Source organism: Sturnira hondurensis, unplaced genomic scaffold (assembly GCF_014824575.4).
Source record: "Sturnira hondurensis isolate 20B ecotype Veracruz unplaced genomic scaffold, ASM1482457v3 Scaffold0015508, whole genome shotgun sequence".
In the NCBI taxonomy this organism is placed as follows: Eukaryota; Metazoa; Chordata; class Mammalia; order Chiroptera; family Phyllostomidae; genus Sturnira; species Sturnira hondurensis.
This window is the reverse complement of record NW_028088139.1, coordinates 511,185-538,521: the sequence shown is the minus strand read 5'-3', so window position 1 is coordinate 538,521 and position 27,337 is coordinate 511,185. Positions and strand designations below refer to the sequence as shown.

General features: G+C 38.5%; 2 protein-coding genes, 1 long non-coding RNA gene and 1 pseudogene across 3 annotated transcripts; 2 read left to right on the top strand and 2 right to left on the bottom strand.

The window, feature by feature from the left end:
- Positions 1-1,080: 1,080 nt before the first annotated feature.
- On the top strand, positions 1,081-3,078 carry LOC118999869 (vomeronasal type-1 receptor 1-like; annotated as a pseudogene).
- Positions 3,079-5,320: 2,242 nt separating this feature from the next.
- On the top strand, positions 5,321-15,584 carry LOC118999824 (zinc finger protein 268-like). Its single transcript, XM_037064562.1, has 6 exons — positions 5,321-5,889; positions 6,710-6,847; positions 10,032-10,201; positions 11,377-11,503; positions 11,969-12,061; positions 12,647-15,584. Exons 3-6 carry the CDS (start codon positions 10,118-10,120, stop codon positions 14,395-14,397), a joined length of 2,055 nt encoding a protein of 684 aa, XP_036920457.1. The 5' UTR covers positions 5,321-5,889; positions 6,710-6,847; positions 10,032-10,117; the 3' UTR covers positions 14,398-15,584.
- Positions 12,639-16,674, bottom strand: LOC118999857 (uncharacterized). Its single transcript, XR_005069189.1, has 2 exons — positions 16,504-16,674; positions 12,639-12,700 (listed from the first exon to the last, which is right to left on the bottom strand). It is a non-coding gene; the product is annotated as an uncharacterized LOC118999857 (long non-coding RNA).
- A 7,640-nt stretch (positions 16,675-24,314) lies between these two features.
- On the bottom strand, positions 24,315-25,831 carry LOC118999846 (N-formyl peptide receptor 2-like). The gene is given in 2 exon segments (XM_037064602.1): positions 24,315-25,038; positions 25,041-25,831. Coding segments are annotated over 2 exon segments (1,017 nt in total). The 5' UTR covers positions 25,783-25,831; the 3' UTR covers positions 24,315-24,763.
- Positions 25,832-27,337: the final 1,506 nt, after the last annotated feature.

Below are 27,337 nucleotides of genomic sequence, written 5' to 3'. Positions count from 1 at the left end.
TCTAGATTGGAAATGGATCCAATGACCCTTTGATTCGCAGGCTGGCACTCAACTACTGAGCCACACCAGCCAGGGCCAGTGTGTTTCTCCTAATGCCATGTTTCCAGTATGATTTTATCCTTGGCCCATGTTTTATGAGAAAGAATGCTTTAAATTTCTAAGCAAAAGCAGCATGCTTAATCCTGTATTTATTACTCATTGCTAAAACAACCCTATAGTTATTACTGATTGTTGACATGTGTGCATTTTGTTCAGGACAAGAGAATATGGTGGATGACAGCACACCTGATATGCATGGTTATCTCAGGGAAAAGAGTGAGACTGACTAGAAATGAAAGGCAGGGGATGCAGATGAACTTTTTTTCTATTGATTGTTCTATTACTTTATTCCTTGTGGTACATACATATTCAGCTCATATTCTAGAACAATTTGGTAACTTATAATAAAAATTTCTGTATATCACCACTGAATTACTAAGTGCTGGAATCCCAAATACATGTTTCCACAATACCATTTACACCCTTCATTCATGGCATGGCTTATATTTTATTTGTGAGATTTTATATATGTATCTTCTACATTGGGGCTCTGTGCCCTTAGGAACAAGGATCCAGGTCAATTAATCTGTGTACTTCTGAGGACTGACAGCCCGTTCCAGCATACAGCAGATGTTTAAGAACACTTAAACATCTTGAAATGATTGATAAAGCTGTATCTTGGAGGCTAAGTCCTAAATTTGTACACCAAAAGATTTGGAAAACAGACTAAGTAACACACCATTTTCTATGGCTGTATGAGCATAAATGGAAACATGACTTGATGACTACTCTGAGTAGTAATTTTAAGCTCACTGGTGTGGAGTCCCCTTCCCAGAGAAGTAATTTCTTACTCAGGAAAAGGAGTTATGAGGGCCTAAGAGTCCCTATCAAAATTGGGAACACTGGAGCAAATCTGTAACTAGTCCTGTCGTGAATTCAAACTTCGTGACCTTCAGGCTCTTTTTAAAATCTTTTTTCTGAACAACTGTAATGGTATAATCAATAAAATATATTTAAAAAAATAAAATAAAATCTTTTTTCTGTAATCCTCTAAGAATGACTTTTGGTGACTTGGTCCTGAGGCTGCTTTTCCTGGTCCAGACTGGGATTGGACTCCTGGGGAATATGTTTCTTCTCTCAATCTAGGCTTCTACAACCTGCACTGGGGCACGCACTGAGGCCCATACACTTGATTTTCACCAACATGGCTGTGGCCAACATGGCTGTGGCCAACTTCACCAACATGGCTGTGGTTCTTCTCTTCAAGGGGATTTCCCACATGATATTTATGTGGGGAATGACACACATCCTGGACAACACTGGGTGTAAACTCGTCTATTATATCCATAGGGTGGCCCAAGGCCTTTCTCTCTGTACCACTTGCCTGTTGAGCAACATTCAAGCACCATAAGCCTCAGAACCACTGAATGGATGAGGCTCAAAGACAGAGCTTGGAAGAACATCAGTTCTTTCTGCTTTCTCTGTTGGATCTCCAACCTGCTGATAAACATCTTTATTCCTATGAAATTAGAGGCTCATCAAAACACTCACAATTCTACCAAGATACGGGATTATGGATTGTGCTTTTCTAAAAATCCCACATCTATCGCTGCTGAAAAATACACATTTCTAATGACTTTATCAGATGTTGTATTCATGGGATTCATGGCTGGGGCCAGTGCTTACATGGTACTTCTTCTCCAGACATTGTCAGAGGGTGAGGCATATTCACACCCTCAGAAACGCCTGTAGATTTTCCCGAGTCAAAAGCCACTCAAAATGTCCTGCTTCTAGCAAGCACCTTCATTTCGTTTTACTTCACCAATTCTATCCTCACAATTTATGTTGCTTTTTTCAAATCTTGCACCTGGATTAAGTATACCACCCCCTTTCTGACAGCATGTTACCCTGTCCTGAGCCCTCTGATATTGTTGCTTCGAGATCCCTGAACACCAAGATTCTGCTCTTGAATGGCGATGAAAAACATTCTGAATTACTTGTGGTCCCATTCACAAGTTTCTCTTTTCTTCAAAAAATCTGGTTATTCACTGATCAAGAAAGGATATATCACTGTCTAGAACACAACAGACATACAGCCAACACACTGATGATGAAAAGACTTGTATGACATTGACTTAAACGTATTGACTGTTTCAGCTTCATTCAGAAGGCAGTCAATCAAATAAACACAATTCTGCATGTATTAGCATTGTCTTGATGCTTTGTGAAGTTCTTCTTTGAAATATATGATGGAAGCACAGAAATAGAGTAGGACAGAAGTAATTTAGTGATACATCAGAATTTTTAATGGTTTATTAGGGTGATTATTAAATTGGATACAGCATTTTATATAGATAAAGAGTAATAGCTTTGTGTGCCAACAACAACTATAACCATGGGAAGCAGCTTAATCATTACTGACATAGGGTGTTTACCTATAGAATCAATAGATTATATTCTATTACATTATTGTGCAAAAATAGATGAGAGGATGAGGTCAGACTTCCAAAAGAGCACAATGATGGCCTTTGTAAATCCACTCTTACATAAAAGCAACATAAACACTAGCAAAATTATTAAAGTCAACTTTTCTACAACTCTAGTATGTAATCAAAAGCTTACAATAGCCTGAAGAACATTTAGTCAAGAGAAAAGTTTGGGCCCTGGCTGGTATGACTCAGTAGGTTGAATTCTAGCCTGTGAACTGAAAGGTTGCGCCTTCGACTTGCAGTCAGGGCACATGCCAGGGTTGTGGGCCAGGTTCTTGGTTGGGGAAGTGTGAGAGGCAATCTATTAATATCTTCTCACACATAAATGTTTCTCTCCCTCTCTTTCCCCCTCCCTTCCTCTCTCTGTAAAAAAAATAAATAAAATCTTTAAAAAAATTGGCCCTGGCTGGTGTGGCTCAGTTGATTGCAGTGACATTCCTGTACACTGAAGGGTTATGGGTTCTATTTTTGGTAAGGGCACATACCCAGGTTGCAGGTTCAATTCCTAGTTGGAGTGCATACAAGAAGGCAGCCAATCGATGTTTCTCTTTCATGTTGATGTTTCTCTTTCTTCTTCATTCTCTCCGAAAGCAATGAATAAATGTCCTTGGATGAGGATAAAAATAAAAATCTGAAACTCAGTAAAAACTGTGGGGTATATAGTTTTCATTGTTTACTCCCATCCCTGTCTCCCCAGCTCCGCACTAGTCATGGAAAAAATGGAAGCTTCACTAGTAGCTATGGAGACCATTTTTAAAGAACAATCAGTTTAAATTTTTAAATCTGCAGTAGCCTAAGGCTGTAGTACAAACTAGTGTGAACAAAAGCCCAGCCAAAAATTTTAAAAGGAATATCTGAAGTATAAGATGTTCAGAAGGTGCCCTGGCTGGTGTGGCTCAGTAAATTGAGTGCCAGCCTGTGAACCAAAAGGTCACTGGTTCGATTCCCAGTTAGAACACATGCATGGGTTGCAAGCCAGGTCAGGTCCCCAGTAGGGGGCATGTGAGAGGCAACCACATACTGATGTTTCTCTCTCTCTCTTTCTCCCTCCCTGCCCCTCTGTATAAAATAAATAAAAATCTTTAGAGGAAAAGATTTTCACAAGGAGCTATTAGACATATTCCAAGGATCTAGAAGGCCACATACATTCACAGGGATGTGTATATGCCCAATAATTCACTTCTCCGTGATCTTAAAATCCCACGGCAGGAAGAAAATGCTAAGGTGGACTTGTAAAGTGCCTGAACATTGAAGTAGGGCCTCAACGCACAACATATCCCTTGGCAAAGCGTAGAAGACTTACTGAGTCAGGGTGACTAAGACAATTTCTCTGATCAATCATCAGCTAACCAAGAATACACTTCAGTAACCACCCATGACAGGAAAACAGAATGTACACAATTATTCCAGCAATGTCACTAAATAAACTACCACAAAAGTTCCCCCTTTCCCCAGGCAACAGCAACAAGCCCTGGGAAAAGGGGGAATCTGATACTCAATGTAGTAACATTACATTGCCTGACATATCTAACCTGAACAAAAATTTAATGAAGAATCACAAAAGTTTGGCTCCTACACAGGAAAAAAAGCAGTTCATAGTCCCTTAGGGGTCTTGCAAGTCAGCTTTACCACACAAAGACTTCAAATCAGCTATTATGAGTATGTTCAAGGAACTCAAATAATTCTATCCTTTAGTTTAGAGAACTAAAGGATGGAATGATATTTCATCAAAGGAACTTGTGGCAGAGGTCAACCTTATTACACTGGTTGTCTGTTTGGTGTCCTCAGAACTTGTTTGTGAAGATTTTGAGGCAGTGGAAAGATATAAAGTTTTAGTAATTATTAAGTTTCTTTAATAATTAAGAAAAACTAATAGAATTAAGTGTATCCAGTTTGCTTGATATATCAATATACAAATCAATTGTATTTCTATCATCAACAAAGTATGAAATAATGAGATTACAAAATATCATTTACAAGAGCATTAAAAATATCAAGTATTATGAAATTAATCTAATAAAATTGACAGGACTTTTATAAGTTACATCAGCTATATTCAGAGACATTAAAGAAGACCTAAATAAATGGAGTGATACACATTGTTTATGGATTTTAAGACTTCATATTGTGAAGGTGTCATTACTGAAAATGATTTATAAACTCAGTGAAGCCCCAATACGAATTCCAGACATTTTTTTTTTCTGGTGAAAGTTGAAAAGGTAAGTTAAAATTTTATTTGCCAATATAAAGAGCCAAGAGAACAACGATACTCCTGTAGAAAAACAAAATGGTAGAAGGCCTTGCTTAGATTTTAAGACTCAGTAATAGGTAAAACAGAGTACTGGCTTAGGGACAAAGAACGGATCCATGGAACAGAACATGTGAGATCACAGTCATACAAAGAGACACCTGATTTATGATAGAGATAACACTACCAAGCAGTAACTAAGAGGCTGACATTAAATTATGCTGCAGTAATAATTATCTATACCTAGAGAAAAGATGGCCACTTCTTCACAGTAGGCACAGAAACAAACGACTGGGCAGATTTTTTTTTTTATGTATCTTAGTTTTTCTGGTAACGTAAAAAACAAGTATTATTTTCTTGTCCTGCATAGTGGTTGCACTCTCTATACCGTTTCCGCCCCTTAACCCCTCACTCTGTTTTATCAGGAAGCACACGTCCAGAGTGCTCTCTTCCTACCACGTCTGCTTCATATCCACATCTAGTCTCCTAATCCCGACTTTTCAAATGTGTTAACTGCCATTTACCTCAACATTCCCCAATTACCGGCTCCAGGCCCGTTCGTCATTGTACGGACCCAAAGGTTTGCAGTACGGTCACGTCTTCCCTGCGTTTTCAAAACGGCTACAAAACTGTTCAGGTGCGGCCATTTTCTGCTGTGGCCAGACCTGTGATTGGTTTAGCTTTCGGTTAAGGTCGGAAGACTTCGGCCAAGAGCGCTGAAATGCTGCTGAGCATGCGCACTGGTGCTGACAACCGCGGTGGAAGTAAAACCGAAGGGGAGGATTTCTGAAGAGAAGAGAAAGGATCTGTTGAGCCTGTCCGTGTTCAGGCTAGTCGACGAAATGAGATTGCCCACGTGGGCCATCTCCCTCTCCGTACGGGGCTCAATCCAAGATGGCGGAACCTAATCAAGGATGGCCGCGCTCACACAGCGTATCGAAAAGGGCGCGGCCATATTGCCCAGCGGTATTTTCAAAAGGGAACAAAATCAGCGTTTGTAGACAAGTTGCTCACTTCCACAGTGCTACTGAGTCTGCGTGATAGGACGAGACGCAGACCACCCGAACATGGAATCAGAAGCGGAAGTGGCGTGTGGAATCTTGGCTTCCTTAGGTAACGTCACAATTCTCTTTTGAGTTTACGTTAGATTTCTGCGAGTGTCTGTAAGAATCCCGCGCCGTGGGAATTTCGTGACAGATGTGGTCTGTGGTGGGTGTTTGTGGGTGGGGTTGGGGGGTTGTTTTTTAAGGCGGCTTCGTAATTTTGGGATGGTTGTGGGCGGCTTGCCTGGCATCAGTGTTTAGGGTAGTGGGTTGAGGAAGCACGGAGAGACCATTCCTGTTGACAGTGGCAGGTCAGATGCGGGTAGTGGGGAGAGGCGTTGGGAGAATCGCTGACGGAGGGGTCCACAGGATATAGTCGGTGAGGGTGGGAATTGACTGGTGGTTAGTCGTCTGGGATTCTCATGGTCTTAGTTGGAGCATCCGAGGGGCCGTGGTCCACGTTGAAAGTAGGTTTCTGGGGACCTGTGAATGGGTGTGGCGGCCAAGTGCGGGGTGGGCAGTAGTAGGGTATCCTTGGGAGAGGTTGGTGGGTTTGGAACGTAAGGAGGTGGACAAATATTTGGGCGTGTACCAAACACTGGTATATTGTTTCCCAACATTTTCTACTGAAAAATTTTAAGCATACAGAAAAGTGGGAAGAACAGTAAAGTGGTCACCTTTACACTCGCCATCTAGATCCATGGATTGTTAAAAGCATACCATAAATACTTTGCGTCAGCCAGTGCACACATGTTTATATGCGCTTGAAATCACATTTGTTCTAGCTTTTTATGTCAGTTCTGCCACTGGTTTGTGTGACTTTGGATAAGGCACCAACTTCTTTAAATCTCACTTTTCCCAAAAAGTTAAACATGATACCTACCTCACAGGTCCTCGAAAGCCCTGCTTGCATGACCTTGGATAACCTTAATTACCTGCAAAGGCTCCATTGCCAAATAGCATCGTCACATTGAGGATTAGCTCTTCAACATATGAATTTGGGGCTCACAATATTAAATCTGTAACAGGTAGGTACTTGACAAAATGCTGTTCAAATATAGACATTTCTAATGGGAAGTTTTCTATTAAAGACAAGTCTATGAACCTATTTTTGCCATATATGCTTTATAACCTCTATGAGTTTATGCTTGATATTAAATGGAGGTCTCTAATTTTTTGTCACAATATTATTGTATGCTTGTCATCAATAAATAGAGAATAAAAATCACCTTCAATTTACTAGCTGTAAGCTATTTATAATGTTTTGAAGTATATTTTTAAACTGAATTTTATATTATGGATAGTTTTTTCTTATAACTTACAAAACTAGGGTAGATTAAATGCATTTTTCATAGGCTTCTGATTTAGTTTTACCAAACTTGGCCAATAATGATTATATAATGCTTCCACACACAGTGTGTCAGATTTTTCTACATCTTTGGTGATATCCTATTCTTTTCTAATATGATAGCCCAATTTTGGCTTGTTGACCATCTTTTGGGGTTGAAAGGCATCTCATTGTGGTCTCCATATTCACTGCTTTCATTACTGACATAGTTTATCATTTTTAAAAAAAATATGTTTATTGGCCAATTTTAAACCTGAGAAGTATGTTTTTTCTTTACTCACTTTTAGAAAATAGTCACATATGGAAAATAGTAGTCTTTTATTACTTGTTTTGTACTAAACCATTTGACTGGCCTTTGTTGCCAGCTCCTGGGAGATAGCCCCTAAATTGTTGGAATGTTCTGAATGATAGGAGTGTCTGTGTTATTCATGGTGGACCTTGATAAGTTGTGCTAACAAGGTGACACATGGTGGGTCTGTAGATAGGTAGTTTTTGCTAGTGAGATGACTTAGGATGGGACTGCGCATCCTGGAAGGACCAGTCACGGTGGTTAGAGGCTTGGAGCTTTGAGCCAGGTAGTATCAGCCCAACCCCCAGGAGGGTAGGGTTGCTGGAGGATGAGCCACATGGACAGTGGCTATTGAATCATGCTCATTTAATAGAATACTAATCAGAACTATAGACAGTGAAGCTCAGATGAGCTTTGGGTGGCAGTACCCCCCATATTATTTTGCACAGAAATGCTGGATGAATAATGTGTTCTGATGCCAAGGGGAAAGGACAGTGGAAGCTTCTGGTTTGCGTCCCTCGAAAACCTCACTCTGTTGTGTCTTTCCATTAGGCTGGTTATGGTCTGTATCCTTTTGCTATAATAAAACTCTTAATTTTGTACATTTTTTTCTTCAGGAAGCCAATAGTGTTTTTTTTTCTTTTAAATTAATTTGTTTTTTGAACATGAAATTTTAATTACTATTAATATTACTCCTAAAGCAGTTGGGTAGTGACAGTTTTGTTTGTTCTTTTGCATTTTCATCCCGCAGTTTACTTTTCCCATTTTACTGGACAGATTTTGATCTGTAGTACATTTTGGGGTAAAGATTTTGAGAGTGGTTATCATTGTCATGTACCTAAGCTTAAAGAAATGTTTAGATTTGTTTGTAGATACTCTTTATCCAGTTAACAGTGTTCTTGGCTACTAGTTGAGTAAGATTTTTACAATTTGTGAGTGGTTATGCTATTTTATGACTTACCTTTTCTTCATCTACTGAGATAATTAATTAATCTTATTATACTGTTCTTTTATTCCTTAAGTAAAGTCAACTGTGCATTGTATAATTCTTCCTGTGTATCAGTGGATATAGTTTCCTAATATTTTATTTAGGGTCTTTATAGTCAAGGTCATAAATGAGATTAGCCTATAAATTTCTTTTTTGTATTGTCCTTGAAATCTAGGTCTGTTTTCTTGAGTTCTTTTGCTTCTTTGCACATCTGGTAGTTTCTGATTGGATGTCAGATATTGTCAAGTTTTACATTGTTATTTGAGGAATTTTCTCTTACTCTTTTAACTACTTTTGAGGTTTGCTCTGGGTCATAGTTAAGTTACTTTAAACAGTTTAATTCCTCTTTTTTGGAATTTTTATGAGTTTCTTTCACTCAAACTGACAACACATGCCAGAGAGCAAGATCAAACACACCTGAAAAGAAGAGTTTTGCAGCTCAGTTTGATCTTTGGAGGCTTTCTTTTAGCTTTGTTAGCTTGGACGAAAAGAGTCGTTCATCTAGGATTACTTTGTCTCTACTACTGAGGCAATACTTGGCTGAGACCTCTATTTGAAGTCCCTGTGTACCTTTGCACCCTGGCTAGTGAGAACACGGACCGTTCCTCACCTTCAGTGAGCTCCAGGAACTGTTAGGCCTGCTTCTTTCCAGTGGCCTTCTCCCAGTTCCTTAGTAGTTGGCCAGAGAGTCAAGGGAACCCTCTGCACATCTAAAGAGTGAGCTTTCTCTCCCATCCTCCCCCATCTCTCCATTCCTCCCTTCTTCCCTTGCTCCCTTTTTGTTTTCCTCCCTCCTTTCCTGTCTCTCCCTCTCTCACCTTACCCTGATGCACTGCTTGGCAAACTTACCACCTTTGCTTCCTCAGATTTTGAATTCTGTGTCATTAACTCAGCAAGACTGTAGACCTTTTTGGGGCCCCTTCTCCCTGTGTTATGTCCTGAAAAGTCTCTCCAGGCAGTGAGCTGCAGCATACAAGGGTCTTACCTTCTTTGTTTCTCCTCTTCTCTGATTTCTATGTTTGAAAATGGTTGTTCCAGATATTTTTTAAATTTTTTAAAAAGTTGGTTAAGATGAAGAATAATTCTAGTAATTTATTGTCCCTGGAATCAGAGGATTTATTGATTGTGAGAGTTTGTGTTTTATCTATGTTCCATAGGTTACTACTTGTGTAGCCTTTAGCTAGGTACTGGACTTTTACTTTCTTGGTGTACTCTGAAGTAGAATAATTATAGACTGTACCTCATAGGGTTGTTGTGAGGGTTAAGTGAGAAAACAAGGTGCTTAAAACAGTTCAGTGCATCCCTGGCTGGTGTGGCTCAGTGGGTTAAGTGCTGGTCTGCAAATCAAAGGTTGCCAGTTTGATCCCCAGTCAGGTATTTGCCTGGGCTGTGGGCTGGGTCCTTGGTTGGAGGTGTGTGAGAGGCAGCCAGTTGATGTATCTCTCTAATGTCTGTGTTTTAATTTCCTCTCTTTAAAAATAAATAAAATCTAAAAAACAAACAAACAAACAAAAAGTTCCCTGTTTGTATAGGAACTCCTTTTTATTATAATTTTCATGCCAAACAAATCTTTTCTTGACTTTGTAGATGCTGGCTTCCTAAAATGAGCAGCTTCTGTAAATGAAAAAAGTAAATCTCAGTCCAGGAATTATTCCTTCCTGAGGCTAACCTTGATGAGACACCAACATCAGGATTTCAGGAAAGATACTAAAAGTGGTGGGCATTTCCTGAAAGCTGCTGAAATGACTAAGTCGCAGGTGAGCCTGTTATTTCCCAGGTTGTTACCCAGGAGATTTCTGGAAGTTTATAAAAATGCATGTAATCAAAGAGAACAATAGACCGGTATGTAGACACATTGTGGTGGGCAGATACGTGCTTGGACTGGGAGACAGAGTAAATGATTCAGAGTAACTGTCAGGCAGAAAGATGTATCTGCTTGTCAAAGTGCTAATAATTAGAATATTGCCAATTAAGCAACAGGATCCAGAACTGATTTGCATACTTTTCTGTGGTGATACTAGAAACTGTCACAGAAGACTAAAAACATGTTACATGATTTACTTTGTATATATGGAAGAAGCACATGTATTCCTTGAAGTCAGTAAATATTTCTTGGACAATAAGTGTGAAGAAATGTCTTTGATGTATCTTCCTCTTCCATTTTTCTGGTCCAGAATATAGACCCCAGTGAACAGTAATCTTCTTAAGGAAATGTGGGAGATATACAAGACACAGCTAGAAAACTTTTAAAATCTCTTCTTACCTATAAAAAAAGAAGATAATAATAGTGCTTACATAGATTGTTGTATTAATATATGTAAAATGTTTAGAATGATAATAGCAATAGTAAGAGCTCTGTGTTTGCTTGTATCATGATTTAATATGTAGAACAATCAATTTTTAATAGGTGGTCCTGTGAATAACATACTTTTGTATGTGAGCAACACTGCAGTGACTACCAAGTGTCTGCAGGAAATGTGTGCTCTTGCTCCAAGGCTGATTTCTGGCTGTTACCAAGGCACATGTTCTCATCAGCTGCTTCTCCTTTCTCACTGAACTGTTTGCAATGCCTTGAACCCAAACAGATCACAAGCTATGTGACACAGGGCCATGCTTTATTTCTTTTTCTTTTTTTTTAATGGCAAAAGGTGTAGTAGGTAACATTCAGTGCTCATAAGGTAGGTTGCATATGATTTTTAGGTAATTCAAAGTTTTAACATTTTATTCTGGGTGAATAAATGAAGAAGTGAATGAAGATTACACAAACAGAAGAAAGTTTGCACAAATTTAGCCAAAAACTGTAAATCAAAACTATATACAGAGAAATATTTATTTATGTTTTCTTAGTATAAATAATCAGAATATCCTATAGTTAACTTGTGTTTTATTCTATTATAATAGCTCCAGACTAAAAGGGATTGTGTTATAACAGGGCGTGTTGTCATTCAGTGATGTGGCTGTATATTTCACCTGGGAAGAGTGGCAGCTACTAGACACTGCTCAGAGGAATCTCTACCAGGATGTGATGTTGGAAAATCATAGCAACCTAATGTCATTGGGTAAAGACAACGTTCCTAAGTATCTCAGCCTGAGCTCATTACTTGCGTGTCTTTTTTCCATTGCTACAATTTATGGGTACTCTGATATTCGCAGTGATTTTGGACTGGGGCTCAAACAGAACTTACTTTGTTTATGATCAGACAGTGACAGTACTTACTTTTATTTCCAAATGAAAAGTTTTAATTTTGCTGAGATTTAAGTTACATAGTATCTGGGCCTGAGGGAGTAGGGTATAGGGGCTGGAAGAGGGTGGGCAAAGGGGGGGAAGTAGCAACAATTATAATAGTGTAAACAATAAAAAAATTAATAAAGAAAAAGCAAGACCCCCTCTCTCCCTCCAGAAGAAATATTCCCATATAAAAATGTTTGGAATTAAAAATGAATAAATAAATTATGCATTCTCTGAAACAACTTTTTCACAGGCCCTAATACTGCTCAGGTTCTCTGTGATTACCTCTTGGCAGGTTATCAGGCTACCAAGCCTGAAGCACTGGTCTGCTTGGAAAAAGAAGAACAAGGAATTGTACAGAGGGAATTTCCCAGTCATTTTAGTCCAGGTGAGTGAAAAGAATGCATTGGGCATTAGTGGAAGCAAAGTAACAGTTGGTCATTGGTGTGGGGCCCTTATCATTCTAATATTTTTTTTATACTCTCTGAATCTTTAGAGGTGACTTAGAGTGAGTAAAAAAAGGTATTTTGTGTGAATGTTGCCTGCTTCTATTACCACCCTTCCATATATGACTTTTTTCTAGCCACCCAGGAAGTGTACCTTCTTTTATTTACTCTGGGTCAGATCTTTGCCTATTTCATTTGGTTTTTACTTAGTTGTTCTTCTGTTGAAGTTTGTTAGACACAACCAGCATCCTCCACCTTTTATCTGTATTCACATACCACCTTTTATCCATATTCACATGCCTCACATAAGAGGTATGTGAATATGTGAATTGTTCATAGGTTTGTTCCAAAGTTTGACGACACCCATGTCATTCCATTCATTGATCATTACTGTTTCTTTTATTGAAAGCCTCAGACTTGTGCACCGGCTGTATCACTTTCTCCATTCTCTTTGAATATTGATTTGAGATTCCATCACCCTCCATTTCATGACAATGGTAGAATTCATTGATTTTTTTCCCCCTTAGAAGTAATGTGGCAAGTTTGTGATTGGTATCAGGAAGACATTGAGAAGGACGAACCTGTGGAGAGAGATCATGAGAATAATGCACTGGGAAAAATATTTTCTCATAGCAAAAGTTTCATTCCATTTAGAGAAAAATCCAATAAATGTATCTCAAAAGGAATAACTTTGAAACAAGATTCAAATTTTCACAGTAAAAACTATGCAGAAATGAATTCTAATGAGTTAAATGGTTCTGGGAAATCGTTTTTCTGTACTCTATATGAGACCTCTAACATTCATGCCCAGTACTATGAACCAAATTTACATGTGAAGGCTTTCAGCCTTGGGACAAATCCTAAAAGACATCACAGAATTTACACAGAGGGGAAACGTTATGAGTGCAGTGAATGTCTCAAATCTTTCAGGTATAAGTCAAAGCTCATAATACACCAGAGAACTCATACAGGAGAGAAACCCTATGAATGCAAAGAATGTGGGAAAGCTTATAGGGAGAAGACAAAGCTCAGATTACATTGCAAAACTCACACAGGAGAGAAACCTTTTGAGTGTAGTGATTGTGGGAAAGGTTTTATGCAGAAGTCAAACCTGATTATGCATCAACGAATTCATACAGGAGAGAAACCCTATGGGTGTAGAGAATGTGGAAAGGCCTTCTGTGGTAAGTCTCAGCTGGTTGTTCACCAACGAATTCATGCAGAAGAAAAATACTATGAATGCAGGGAATGTGGGATAGCCTTCAGTAAAAACTCACACCTCATAACACATCAGAGAATTCACACAGGAGGGAAACCTTATAAATGCTGTGAATGTGGAAAAGCGTTTGTATATGCATCACAGCTTATTGTCCATCAGAGAACTCATACAGGAAGAAAACCTTATGAATGCAAAGAATGTGGGAAATCCTTTAACAAAAAGTCACACCTCGTAAGACATCAGAGAATCCATACGGGAGAGAAGCCATATGAATGCAGTGAATGTGGAAAAGCTTTTATAGACAACTCACATCTTGTTGTTCATCGAAGAACTCATACAGGAGAGAAGCCTTATGAATGCAGGGAATGCAGGAAAGCCTTTAATAAAAAGTCATCCCTCATAACACATCAGAGAATTCATACAGGAGAGAAGCCTTATGAATGCAATGAATGTAGAAAAGCTTTTATAGACAAGTCACATCTCATTGTCCATCAGAGAACTCATACAGGTGAAAAACCCTATGAATGCAGTGAATGTGGAAAAGCTTTTATAGACAACTCACAGCTTATTGTTCATCAAAGAACTCATACAGGAGAGAAGCCTTTTGAATGCAGGGAATGTAGGAAAGCCTTTAGTTATAAGTCATCCCTCATGGCACATCAGAGAATTCATACAGGAGAGAGGCCTTATGAATGCAGTGAATGTAGGAAAGCTTTTATATACAAGTCACATCTCATTGTCCATCAGAGAAGTCATACAGGAGAGAAACCCTATGAATGTAGTGAATGTGGAAAAGCTTTTGTACGAAAGGCAGTGCTCATTGTACATCAAAGAACACATACAAGGGAGAAACCCTTTGTCTGTCTTGAATGCCAAAAAGCGTTTGGCAGTATGGCAATGCTCAGTACACATCAGTTGATTCACACAGGAGAGAAACCCCATGGATGCAACGAATGTGGAAAAACTTTCCGCCAAAAAAGCCATCTTATTATCCATCAACGATGCCATACTGGAGAGAAACCCTATGGATGCATTCCTTGCGGTCAAATCTTCAGCTAGAAGTCCCAGCTCAGTAGGTGTCCGAGATGTCACACAAGAGAGAAATCATGTCAATGTGAGAAAACCTTTTTTTGAGAAATCATACCTCTGTCCTATAGAGATGTCATGCAGGACATCAACTTTGTCAATGTAATGAATGTGGGAAAACTTTACCTGCCAGGTTCTTTCTCACTTTGCATGCAGAAATTTATACAGAAATCTAAGAAACTCACTAAGTGCTGGAAAGACTTCAGTGAGATGTCAGATCTCATTGAAAGGAGAATTTACACAAAAGACATCCTTTGAATGGGGTGAAACTTCTGATATTTTTCTATTATTTTAACCTTTCTAAGTTTCAGAAAACTTATCCAGGAGGGAAATCTTTTAAAGGGAAATCTTTTAATCTTTTATATGAAAATTATTTTCCACCAACATAGCCTCATATTTGATTAGAGAAAGTTCATATGAATGAATTGAAAAGTCAAAATCATTTTTTAACGAGAAGAATCCCATTTTAGACCACAGAAATGAAACCTTTTGAGTACACAAATATTTTTGATAGGTCATAAAGTTTTCAATTTTCACATTCATGTGAAAAATCTCATGAATGTTGAGAACCCTGGAATATGTTGCAAGTAAATGAGTTTTCATACCAAAGAATGCAGATAACAGAATACTTGTGATAAGACATGTCTCCGGCATTAAATCCAAACTTCTGTGCATCAGACAATATTAAGGAGAATTAGTATACTGTAATGATCATGGAAATGGTTGTTTACGTAAATAACTTTATAGTAAAAATTCGAATCTTGTCACATTATTATGTATTTATAGAAAATGCACCACAAAGTAGTCAGCTGTGAAGGGCAGATAACGTTAGCATGCCAAATAACACTGTTTCATGTTTGGATATATTGTGCAGTCAAAGTAGTAAAGAAAGGTTGTGGATATGTGCATTTTGCTTTGTGTCTGGGTATTTTTGTAGAACATGTATGTATTTATTCTCAGATTTAACAAGGTAAAGTTCTGTACCACCAAAAAAAATAATACTGTAAATTTTTGTATGTTGTAAATTGCAAGGGAAGCAATTAGGTTTAAGATCAAATGAGACTATAACAACACCATACACATATAAATTTACAGTTGTTTACTGGTATGTGTAAATGGAACTGGTATTTCTTTTCAGCCCTTTGGAATAATAAAGTTTTTAAAACAAATTGTCTTTTGGTTGTCACTTAGAAAAAATATCCATTTCAAATAATTGAGTTTTTTGAAAATAATCCTCACCTTGAGGATATTTTTTCATTGCTTTTAGAGAGAGAGGAAGGAAGCGAGAGAAACCTCAGTGAGACAGAGAAGCATCTATTGGTTGCCTGTTGTAGGTGCCCAGACTGAGGTTTTTACATCCCTGGACCAGGGATTGTGTGTGCCAGACTGGGGATCCTACATGCCAGTACCAGGGGTTGAACCCACAACCCAGGAATGTGCCCTGACCAAGACTCAAATCTGCAAACTTTTGGTTAAGCAACCAACTGAACGACACTAGGCAGGGCAAAAATAATTGAATTTTAAGAGTGAAGGATAATCACAACTTTTCTGAGCCAAAAGTATCGGTTGCTACTTTCAAATAAATAAAGATTAAAATGTTACCTTTGTTGGTGGTATTGCTTATATGAGGATCATGGCTGAGACCCATGGCCAGATGTGCTTCCCACCAGTTCAATTCCCAGTCAGGGCACATGTCTAGGTTGTGGGCCAGGTCACTATTTCCTCTTCTCCCTCACTTCTCTAAAAGTAAATAAAATAATCTTCAAAAATAAATTACAGGCTTCAGTGACCCCCTTCTAACACAGAATGCCGGTCACAAGTCTTAAGTTATTACCTGTACTTCTGCCTGACAGGCTATAAATTAGTTTCCCACAACTGTCTTACTTGGTTTGTTTGATTTGCTCAAATGGCTCACAGAACTCACAAACATGTTACTTACTAGATTACCATTTTCTTTTGGTAAAAGGATCCAACACAGGAACAGATGGATGAGATGTATAGGGCAGGGTATGTGGGGAGGGGTGTGACACATTTGTGCCCTCTTCAGGCGCGGCGCCGCATCTCCATGTGTTCACCAACCTGGAAGCTCTCTGAACCTCCTTCTCTTGGGTTTTCATAGAAGCTTCATTATATAGCTACAATTGATTGCATCATTGACATTGATTGGCAATTGATTCAGTCTCCAGCCCCTCACATGGCTGGCTCCACTGGCAACCAGCTCCCATTCTGGTGTTTTCCAAAATAACCTCAATAGTGAGACAAAAGACACTTTAACACCCTCAACACTTCCAAAGGTTTGGGAAGATGTAACTCAGGAATTGTGGATGAAGACTATAGAATAAGGTCTAGCAGAAGTAAGGCCTGCCTGGGTGTGATAATTTATAGTTTTAATTTGAACATTTCACCTAAAATGTTATATGATGTGCTTGGGTCCGATATTGTCATGTTACAAAATTACATGCTTATGATTTTGTAATAAAAAGGCATTATTTGTGCCAGGCCCTGTATTTCTTATAAACCACAATATTATGAGAGAAGAACACAACTCCTCTATAAACACCTGATACTTTGGATGTGTAGCGATAAAGATAGTCCCAGGTTCAGGTCAGACACATTTAGCCAGGTGGGTTATACTCATCATGCCTCCTAAGTGGAGACAGGGAGAATACCCTGGTTATAGGCCTCCTTCAGGCACACCCCGGATCCTACAACGTCGGTGTTTACCACCATGACAGCAGACATGAGAGGAAACATACTGTTCTGCCAGTAGGCTAACACAAATGAAAAGGCGGCATCGACACCACAGTTATTTGGATAACTCACAGGTGGGACAGTTTACCCTGTTTCCTTTGGAGAAGAGAAGGTAAGGACACAGCAAAGTTCTTCCCAATTTAGTAGACGTAGTTAAGTTTCTTTAATAAGTCTAGTTATAAATTTGAGAAGATAGAGAAAATGTTCTGGCATATTCAAAAAGGGGGTGAGGCAATCACAAGGACGTCCAAACTCATGAAACACATCAGTACAATAGAATGCTAAACACAGGAAATAAGTGGCTGAGGGCCACGCTTCTCAAAGTGATGCAGGTCACAAACCACGTACACAAAAGTACTTGCATAAGAATATACCTAGTATGTCCTTTTTGGTTACTTCCTGTATCAGTGTATCAACTCTCAGGCCCGATCTACCTTTCTTCTTAGCCCCGCTTACTGATGCCGGAGCCGGATCTTGTGGATGTGTCCACCGTCACTTGGTGCAGTTGTAGGGTTATTGAGGGAGAACACAGAAGGGACATTATGTGGCCATAGCAAAGGGGTGATTTCTCTTTCTGGTTCTGGTTCTGGTTCTGGTGTGCTTTTTCTTTTTGTTAACTGAATTTGTGGTACCAGCAGAGTGGTTGGCTGGAGTTCCCCTGGCCTTCACTTTAGTGTTCCTCCCTGATGAGTTCCATCTCTCTTGTAGCCTCCACTGAGCTTCCCCACCACCAGGGCCACGTTTTGTGGATGAACTTTGCCCTGCTGGTTAGTTTTACCAACCATTGATTATTCTCACCTGGTTCAATGATTACCATGATCGCTGCAAAATAGTGATTTTTTACTTATTCTGTATATATTTAATATTTGGAATTCTATAAGGAAGGGCTTTCCTCCCCCATTTATTTGTTTATTTATTTAATGTCATTACAGATTCAAGAGTTATTTTAGTCACTGATTTATCATCTTTGATATCATGGTTTTGAGCTCATATTTCTCCAGATTTGGCCAATGCAAGTCTTGTTAACTTGGCTTGTGTATATATTTGATATATTTCCACCATTTTTTGAGCACCTTGTTTGGTTCAAGAATATAGTTCGGGCTGCATTATTTTCCTTGCCCCAGTACTGGAATCAGTGATTTTTCCAAGGAGTCCTAGTTTTTAAGGTGCAGAGTTGTATTTAGAAACAAAAATAAGCCCTGGCTGGCGTGGCTCAGTGGATTGAGCGCTGGCCTGCAAACCAAAGTTTCACTGGTTCAATTCCCAGTCAGGGCACGTGCCTGGGTTGAAGGCCAGGTCCCCAGTGTGGGGGATGTGAGAGGCAACCACACATGAATGTTTCTCTCTCTCTCTTTCTCCTTCCCTTCCCCTCTCTCTAAAAATAAATAAAGTTTATTAAAAAAAATAAATACCAGGGTGCTGGTATCCCCATTGTTACTGAGGTCATTGCCTTTAGGCTGTCCCGGTAGATAGAACTAAAGAAACACACTGCTGTATATTTGTGTGTATGCATGTTTGTGTGTGTACATGTATGTATATAACCACGAATCACACTGATAATTCTCATTTAAATCCAACACTTCGGACTCATTTTAGTCTTCCCCCTCTCCATATTTCTTATTCTGTTCTCCAACACTGTCAAGATTTCTCTCCCATTATCCTAAAAATATTTACTCATTTCCCCACCCCTAGAATATGCAGAAAGGAATTTCAGGGGAGCTAATCCATGCTGTTGTGAAAAACTTACTAGAGTTAATATTCATTTATACTTCTTTTCATCTCAAATATTAGAGTGTAAAGTTAAAATACTGTGTTGAAAAGTTACTTGGAACAGTTCCTAAGATCACTTTTTTGTGGTTATGAATAATATATCATTAAATTTGCTATTTTCTGGTTATATTCTATTTTAGAATTTCTGCCTATGCTTGTCAATGTTATTTTTTGTATGCAAAACTTCAGCATGGTTCTAGATATCAAAACTATACTGAAAATTTTGTATAGTTTTGTATAGAATTACTCAACAAAGTAATTCATGTGATTTTTAGTTTTAGACTTTATAAAAATTCCAACAGTTGCATTTACTATAACAATGCAGCATCATAACTGAAATAGTGTGAATTGGTGTACCATCAACCTATTTCTATGAATGGGGATGACTGAGGTTATAGAGGGAAGTAAGAAACTGATTTTCCCACTCTTTCTGAAAGGGTTGGAATTCCTATTTTCTATGCGCATTCATGAACATGTAATAGGAACAAGGATAGTTCCTTTTATTTTTTAAAAAAGGTTATTTTATACATTTTTGACATCCAAAGGAAAAAATACACACGTTTGTTAATGGTACATTATAGCACAGTGAAAAGAAATGACCTAGAGATACAGTTATCAGTGTGATTGAATCTCACAAATACAGTGTCGATTGAGAAATCTGATCATAGAAAGCAAATAGTATAATATGTAATAAAATTAAGTGATATAAACAAATACATTTCTTACAGGTACATACCTAGCAAAACTATGAAGAAAAGACAGGGAATACTAGACAGAAGATTTAGTAGTTACTTCTTTAAAAAATTTTTAAAAATTGTTGTTCAATTACACTTGTCCCCACTTTCCTCCATTATTCTCCCCTGTCCTACTTACCTCCCATCTTGCCCTGTCAGTCCCCTCCACCCCAGTCGTTACTTCTTGGTGGGAAGGGGTATTTGGTCAGAGAACGGTAAGGAAGCTTCTAGCAATGTTGATAGTATTCTCTCTTAAGTCTGGTGATGGACATGAACCTTCAGTAAAGGTTTTTCTAGCGTACAAATAATAGATATTCCTTTGTATGAAATATAATACAACTCCACAAACTACTCAAGTGTAAGTGTGTGAATAAAAAACGCTTCACTTTCTTTTGTTTTCATGATGATACCTAACTGGCAAAAAGTTTATGAGCACTTTGGAGTTAAGGAATTGCTTATATTTGAACAGCAAGATTTCATAGTGTCTTTCCAATGTTTTTGTCATCTTAGGATTTCATGAAGTGTCTGACAGTAATATCAGAACAACTTGTTTTACTAGTCAAATACTTCAGAAGTCTACTCCATGCTGATTTTTCAACAGTAAGAATCAAATTATTTGGCTTTATTTTTGCTTCACTGCAAATTTTCATATAACAAATTATTAGAAACCAAGGCTTTTATTATTGTTTTAAAAAGTAGGTATTTTTTTTCTCCCAGGTATTGCCTGGAATATCAGTGTAAGAAAATATCAGTGTAAGAAAGCCTACCTTTATAAAACCGATAATTTGCAAAGTATGCCCTTCTCTAAAATTGCATGATACAAATATTCGTTAAGATATTGGTCATTTTCAGTTCATTTCTAACCATGTTAAAAAACTTTTCTTGAATTTTGGTTATATTAAAGATAATTAATATTGATTCCAGTTCCTAAAAATTATATTTCTCTTTAAGCACAGTATTTTTTATTTTGAACCGATGTATTTAAAAGTAAACTGAATTGTTCCCTTCTCCTTTGTCCTCTGGAAGAGTTTGTTGTACGGTTGGTGCTATTTCATCCACGAATGTTTGATAGAATTCTTAGGTGAAGCAATGTAGGAGTTTTCTTTATGGGTTTTGTTGAGGAATTCAACTTCTTAATATCGTACTGTTTAAATGTTCTAGTTTGTTGTGTCAGTTTTATATGTTGTGTTCTTCAAGGAACTTGTTGACTTCATCTAAATTGTTAAATATAGTGGCATAAAATCATCAGACCCTTTTAATATGTTGACGATCTATAGTGATGTCCCTTTATTCATTCCTAAGATAATTCATATTTTCTAGGGATTTGTCAATTTTATTGATATCTTAAAATAACCTACTTACTGCCTTTGTTGATTTTCTCTATTGATCTCTATTTATCTATTTCAACTTTTCTTGTTAGTATTTCTTTATTCTTCCTTCAGGTTTAATTTGATCTTTTTCTAGTTTCTTAAGGTGAGGGTTAGATATTGAGTTCACACTTTTCTCTTTTATTAGAAGCACTTGAAGGTAAAAATTTGTAAGTACTTTCTCTGTAAGTACTTTCTTTAGTTGCAAATTACAAAGTTTGATATGTTTTATTTTTATTACCATTCAGTTTTCCTTGAGATTTCTCCTACAGCCCATGGGTTGTTTAAAAATATGTTTAATTTTTCAAGTATTTGGGCATTTTCTAGTTGTGTAATTGTTACTGATTTTTAATTTGATGTGTTGTGATCAGAGAACATACTTTTTGTGATTTCAAGTCTTTGATGTTTATTGAGACATTTTATGACCCAGCACATGAAAATAATTTTGTTGTGTATCATGGTCTGTGGGGTGTAGTATTTTATTCATGCCAATTAGGTCATTTGTTTGTATTGTTTAAGTCTCCCTATATTTTTTACTGATTAATTTTTTATTAGGTCATTTGATGTTTTCTCACAGATCTTGGATAATCCATTCTGTTTATCTTCACACTTTTCTCCTTTTTTATATTTCAATCTTTAGTCTTTCTATTGATTTGAATCCAGTTTCACTCATTTTTAATTTTTACTTTAATCTGCTGTAAACACATCTGAGATTGTATTTTTCATTTCTACAATTTCCATTATTTGGTTATTCTGTCTTCTGCTGAAATTTCCCAGTTTTTCGTACATGGTCCACCTTTTCTGCAAAATTCTTTATTTTTATTTTTTCCATTAAATCCTTTTGCATTTTTATAATGAAGTCCCTGTCTGATAATTTAAAAATCTGGGCTTTTCTCCAGGTCTGTCTTTTATGTGTTTCCCTTCTTCAATATATATCATTTTTTCTTTCTTTGTGTGTATCTTTTATTCTTTGATTTTATGCCAGACATTTTATATAAATGAATAGTAGAGATAGGAGCTAATATTTACCTTACAGTGGTTTTACAGATTCCTAACACCCTGTATTATTTTTAACTTTAAAAATAATTGTTATGCCCTGGCTAGTGTATCTCAGTGGACTGAGTGTGGGCCTGTGAACCAGAAGATTGCAGTTCAATTCCCAGTCAGAGCACATACCTGGGTTGCAGGCCAGTTCCCAGCAGGGGATGCATGAGAAGCAACCATACATTGATATTTCTCATCCTCTCTCCTTCCCTTCCCCTCTAAAGATAAATAAATAAAATCTTTTAAAAAATTCTGCGGTGTGACATCCATAAACCTGCAGAAAACATAAGTGAGTATATCACAGTTTATTTAGACCCCTATTGATGGATTCCTGGGTTGTTTCCAGTTTGGGGCTATTGTGAATAAAGCTACTTAGAACCTTCTTGTAATCTTTTTGTTGAAATATGATTTTTATTTTCTTGGGTAAATATCTAGGAACTGAGGAATTTTTCAGAATATATAGCCATCCCCCCCTCTCAGTTGTATAAAGGGTAATTGACATTCATTACTGTGTAAGTTTAAGACACAGTATAATGGTTTGACATACATATATTGTAAATTTCTGTAATCACTTAGTATCTATCATCTCATAGGTGAAATAAAGAGAAAAAATTCTCGTTGTGATGAGAACTCTTACAATTTACTCTATGAACAACTTTCCTCTATGTCATACAGTGTTTTGGCTATAATCACCCCGTTGTACATCATGTCCCTAGCCCTTTTGTCTTATCTACTACCGGAAATTTTGCCTTTTGACTACCTTCCTCCAATTTCCCCTCCACCTCTGGTAACCACCTGAGTTTGGTGTTGAGTTTTTTTAGGTTTCACATGGAAGTGAGATCATATAGTACTTGCCTTTCTGTCTGATTTATTTTGCTTAGCATAATGAATGCCCTTAAGGTCCATTTATGTTGTTGTAAATGGCAGAATTTGTGCGCATGCTCTCTCTTTTTTCATGGCTGAATAATGGAATGTGTAGTTTCTCAATCTGTCTTTTCACCTACCTCCCTAGCTGACTCTGTTGTGACCACATTAGAAATCAACATGTGGAAACAAACACTACCGCAGGTGGTATTCAGAGGTAGGGGGCAGGAGGGGATAAGAATATGAGGGGAAAAGAGTTGTACAACAGTGTCCCAAGGTTGCAGAACGTTTATAACCAATTTTTGGGGGGTATGGTAAGAGTGAGGGTTGAGGAGAGGGCCAAGAAGATACCCTGGATTTCTTGAAAGGTTATTTATTCAGAGGAACCAACAAAACTAAGCAAGTTCTCCAGAGGCCGGGGGTGAAGTGAGATTGAGCAGAACTTCCACTCCCTTAATTGTGTTTTAGTTCCAAGGGACCACTAGGTGGCGACTGTGTTCCACGATGAGTTTTCATTCGCTTTTGGGATGAGTAAGGGAAGGTGTCAAGGTCAAGTCCTTCGAGAGCTGTTTAGCCTTTGTTCCCCTTCCTTTCTCTCTTCCAGTAACCCCAACTTTAGATAACATAACTTAGACACGAATAAGTTCCCTGACTTCAGGCAGCCTGGAGTCAGGGCATCAAAGGTTCTCACTTGACACCTATATGATACTATGTTTATTGATTAATTAATTCAATAACTGTTCATTGAGTGTCTGTCACATACCAGGCACTATTTTACACATAGGGGATTGGAATCCATTAGAGAACATTACAGACCAAATCCCTGCCCTCAGATAGCTTACATTTTCTTTATGTAAAGGAAACCATAACAAGGACTGTAAATAGTGATTATATGGTTTCATGCCAATGAATTCGCTAGTTTGTATGAAATGCTTGATTTCTTGAAAGTCACAGTTTATAAAAACTGACAGAAATCTAAAGTCTGAAGATTCTAATAATTATGAAAGAAATAGAACCTGTGATTAAAAGCCTTCCTGTAAAGAAGACCCAAGACCCAGTGGGCTTCACTGGTGAATTTCTGTAAACATTTATAACACATATAACACCAGAGAATAGAATCAGAGGAATCACTTCCCAGCACTTTTTAGGCTAATGTATGTTTCATATAAAACCTGACACAGACATTAGAAGAAAGTAAAAGAACAGATCAATTTTACATAAAGTGAGAAATTGCAAACCAATCTAGTGATATTAATTAGAAATATGTATAATAAATCATGACCAAGTGTAGTTTATTCTGGGAATATGTGAGTAGCCAAACATTCAAAAATAAATGTAATTTAAAATGATGTAAATGAAAGGATAAATATAATATAATCACCTTAATATGCTCAGAAATACATTCACACACTGCAGTAGTTACTCATAAGTTAAAAAGGAAGAAACTCTTTAGTTACATGGGAGTAAAAAACACTTCCATGGTCTGATTAAAAAAAAAGGCTTACAAAAAAGCCACAGCAAATATCTTACTAAATGGTGAAATACCAAACTTCCCCCAATAATATACTCTCTCATCTAAGCTTTCCAGAGTCCCCATTATTCACTTCTCTTCCCCTGTATCCTTTCCCAACTCTACTTAGCTCAGGGTATAGCCTGAGGTACTAAAACCAGAAAGGACACAAATAGACCCTTATGTCCATTTTCTTTCTCGCCATTCAAGGGGACACCAAAGTAGGATGAAGCAGGAACTGGGAGCAGGGTAGGCAGAGTTTGAAAATGTCCCCCAGCCCCAGTCACATTGCCTATAACTCAGCCTCTATCGAAGGTCAAACAGATTTGATTGTTGTTGTCACTGGGTGGAGCTGAGTCCTCTGTTGTGGCTGAGTCCTCCATCAGGGCCCTCTCCAGACTGGCCGGTCGGGAGTGGATTAGTCTCTCTCGGAAGTCTCGGCCCACAAAGACACAGAGCATTGGGTTGAGGCAGATGTTGAAGAATGCCAAGGACCTCGTTAGGTATAACAAGATATTAGTGACTTTGTATTTACCCTCAAATGCTACCTCTCTGAGCCCAACTGTTCTCAGAGGGCATTCAGTTGAAAGGGGAACCAGCAAATGAATAAGGAGGCCATAACAACAGTGAGGACCCGTAATGGACAGCTGGAATAAATCCTGTCTTTCTTTCGGATTTTGGCAGCAGTGAGTCCGTAGCAGATACTGATGATGGACATTGGCATAGTGAATCCAACGATAAACCGGATGATCCCTCCGACTGTCAGCACAGTAATGGTCACCTTTATCCTGTCCTCAGTGGTGTTAGCCCAGGAAGCAAAATTGAAAGTATACTATGTATTCTCTCTTCTATCCCTTATAATAGTCATGAAAAGGAAAATTTGTGAGGTAAGGTCTACTGCAAGAATCCAGGGTCCAGTGATTACTTTTGTAGTCAGACTTACAGGGTGGTGGTTCTGGGCCCAGACTGGATGCTGGACACAAATACAGCCGTCCAGAGCAATGAAGGCAATGAGGAAGACACTCCCAAACAGGTTGATGTCCATGCTGATGTTAATTAACTTGCAGGGGAACCAGCCAAAAGGCCATTGTTATTTCGTGGCCATTGAGACCATGCGAAATGGTAGAGTGGCAATGAAAGAGAAGTTGGCTAAGGCCAGGTTCAGGTAACACAAGGTGGTGACTGTGTGTGCCATCTGGAATCCAGCCACCCAGATCACAAGCCCATTGCCCAGGATGCGGAGGACAAAGGGGATCCCATGAACTACCATTGAGGTGATTTGGAGAGCAATGAACAGAAGAGACTCAGAGATTCTCATGAGATCCACTCAGAGAGATGATGGAGGAGTTGGTTTCCATCCTGTTGTCCACACCTGAAACATTTCAGCAACGGGGTTTTGTCAGCTGTGAAACCATCCTACAGCATTTCTGTTGAGATCAACATCAACAAGCACTATATATAGCTTCCTCGCCAAACGGGATACCCACTCTACTGAACCTTGTGGTCAGCCACTATACATTTGGCAAACTCTTGGCTGCTCCCCTGGGAAAAGACAGTTCTCCATACTTCCATAATTATTAATATGCATTCCACCTATTAGGCTGATTCCTTAACCGAGAGGGTTAGAAGGCCCCTGTCCATCGGCAGAATCTCGAGCTGAGGGTGTATAAACAACAGAAAATTGATGGGAGGCATGTTCAGCACAGTGAGGGAGGCACTAGACTCAGAGTCAGTAGGGTCCCATCATCTTCCTCCCACGACTCAATGCATAGATGCCAGCTGGCTCTGTAAACTCTGCCAGCCCCAGGTTCTGGCAGACTCCCACCCAGCTCCTGTCCCTTCCCTCTGTGAGAACCCTTGACCTATTGTGCTGTTTGTCTCACCATGTTCCTCTCATAGCTCTTAGGGATTGGATGTATGACTATGTTGTTAGTCTCAGAGTGTGGTTTAGGTGTATACTTAAAGAGGATCTTGAACAGGTACTGGAAATATGTTCCATCTTGTGTCTGTGCTGCAGCAAATCTGCAAAGGGGCCCCTTTTTTACATTGAACCTTCTATTTTTCATTGTCTCTGTTTGAAATGGAGCTCTCTTCAGTTTGGGATGTGAAGAACTTATATCCATTGTGTAGCTTTAGTGTCTGTGGCATAAAGAAACAAGATTAGTAGGTAGTCAATATTTGTGTGGTTCCTTGATCAGAGACCATGCATTATTTTTAAGTGTGGGTCTAGTTACCTACACAGAGATCCAGTGTAACCTACGTGCAACTCAATAATGTCTATTGTTTCCAGATTTCATAAGGATACGTGGATACTCTGAGCAATTACAAGACCTGCAGAAGTCACTAAAATAAATGACAGAGGGAGGACTTCATTGCAGCTTGATCTGACATCCGAGTCCTTTCTCCACTGCTCAGCTGTGACGGACGTTGCTGGATTCCCACCCAGCATGCATTCTCTCATTCTTCTTTGCTAACCAAACCCAAGTTTGTATAGTTACTCAGTATTCAGGGAAGATATTCCCCTCCGTCTTTGGAGCCAAATTCTGATTCGTCTCACTGGCAAATGGAATCCACTCACCTTTGCAAAGGAGTATGTTAACAGTTGGTACAGGACTGAATTCTTTGTTCTGGGGGAATGTCTTGCACACGGTAGGATGTTTAGAAGCATCCCTGGCCTCCACCTGCTACATACCATTACCGGCCTCCTTCTGTTGTCACAACCAAAAGTCCCAACAGACATTGTGAAGTGTCCCACGGGGGAAGGTACCCCACTTGAGGGTGCAACTGGATTTAGACCACAGATTTCATAGTGCAGAGTGCTGGGCTGAGGAGGTAGGCCAATCTGTATTCTAATATCCTCGCTGACACCTGCC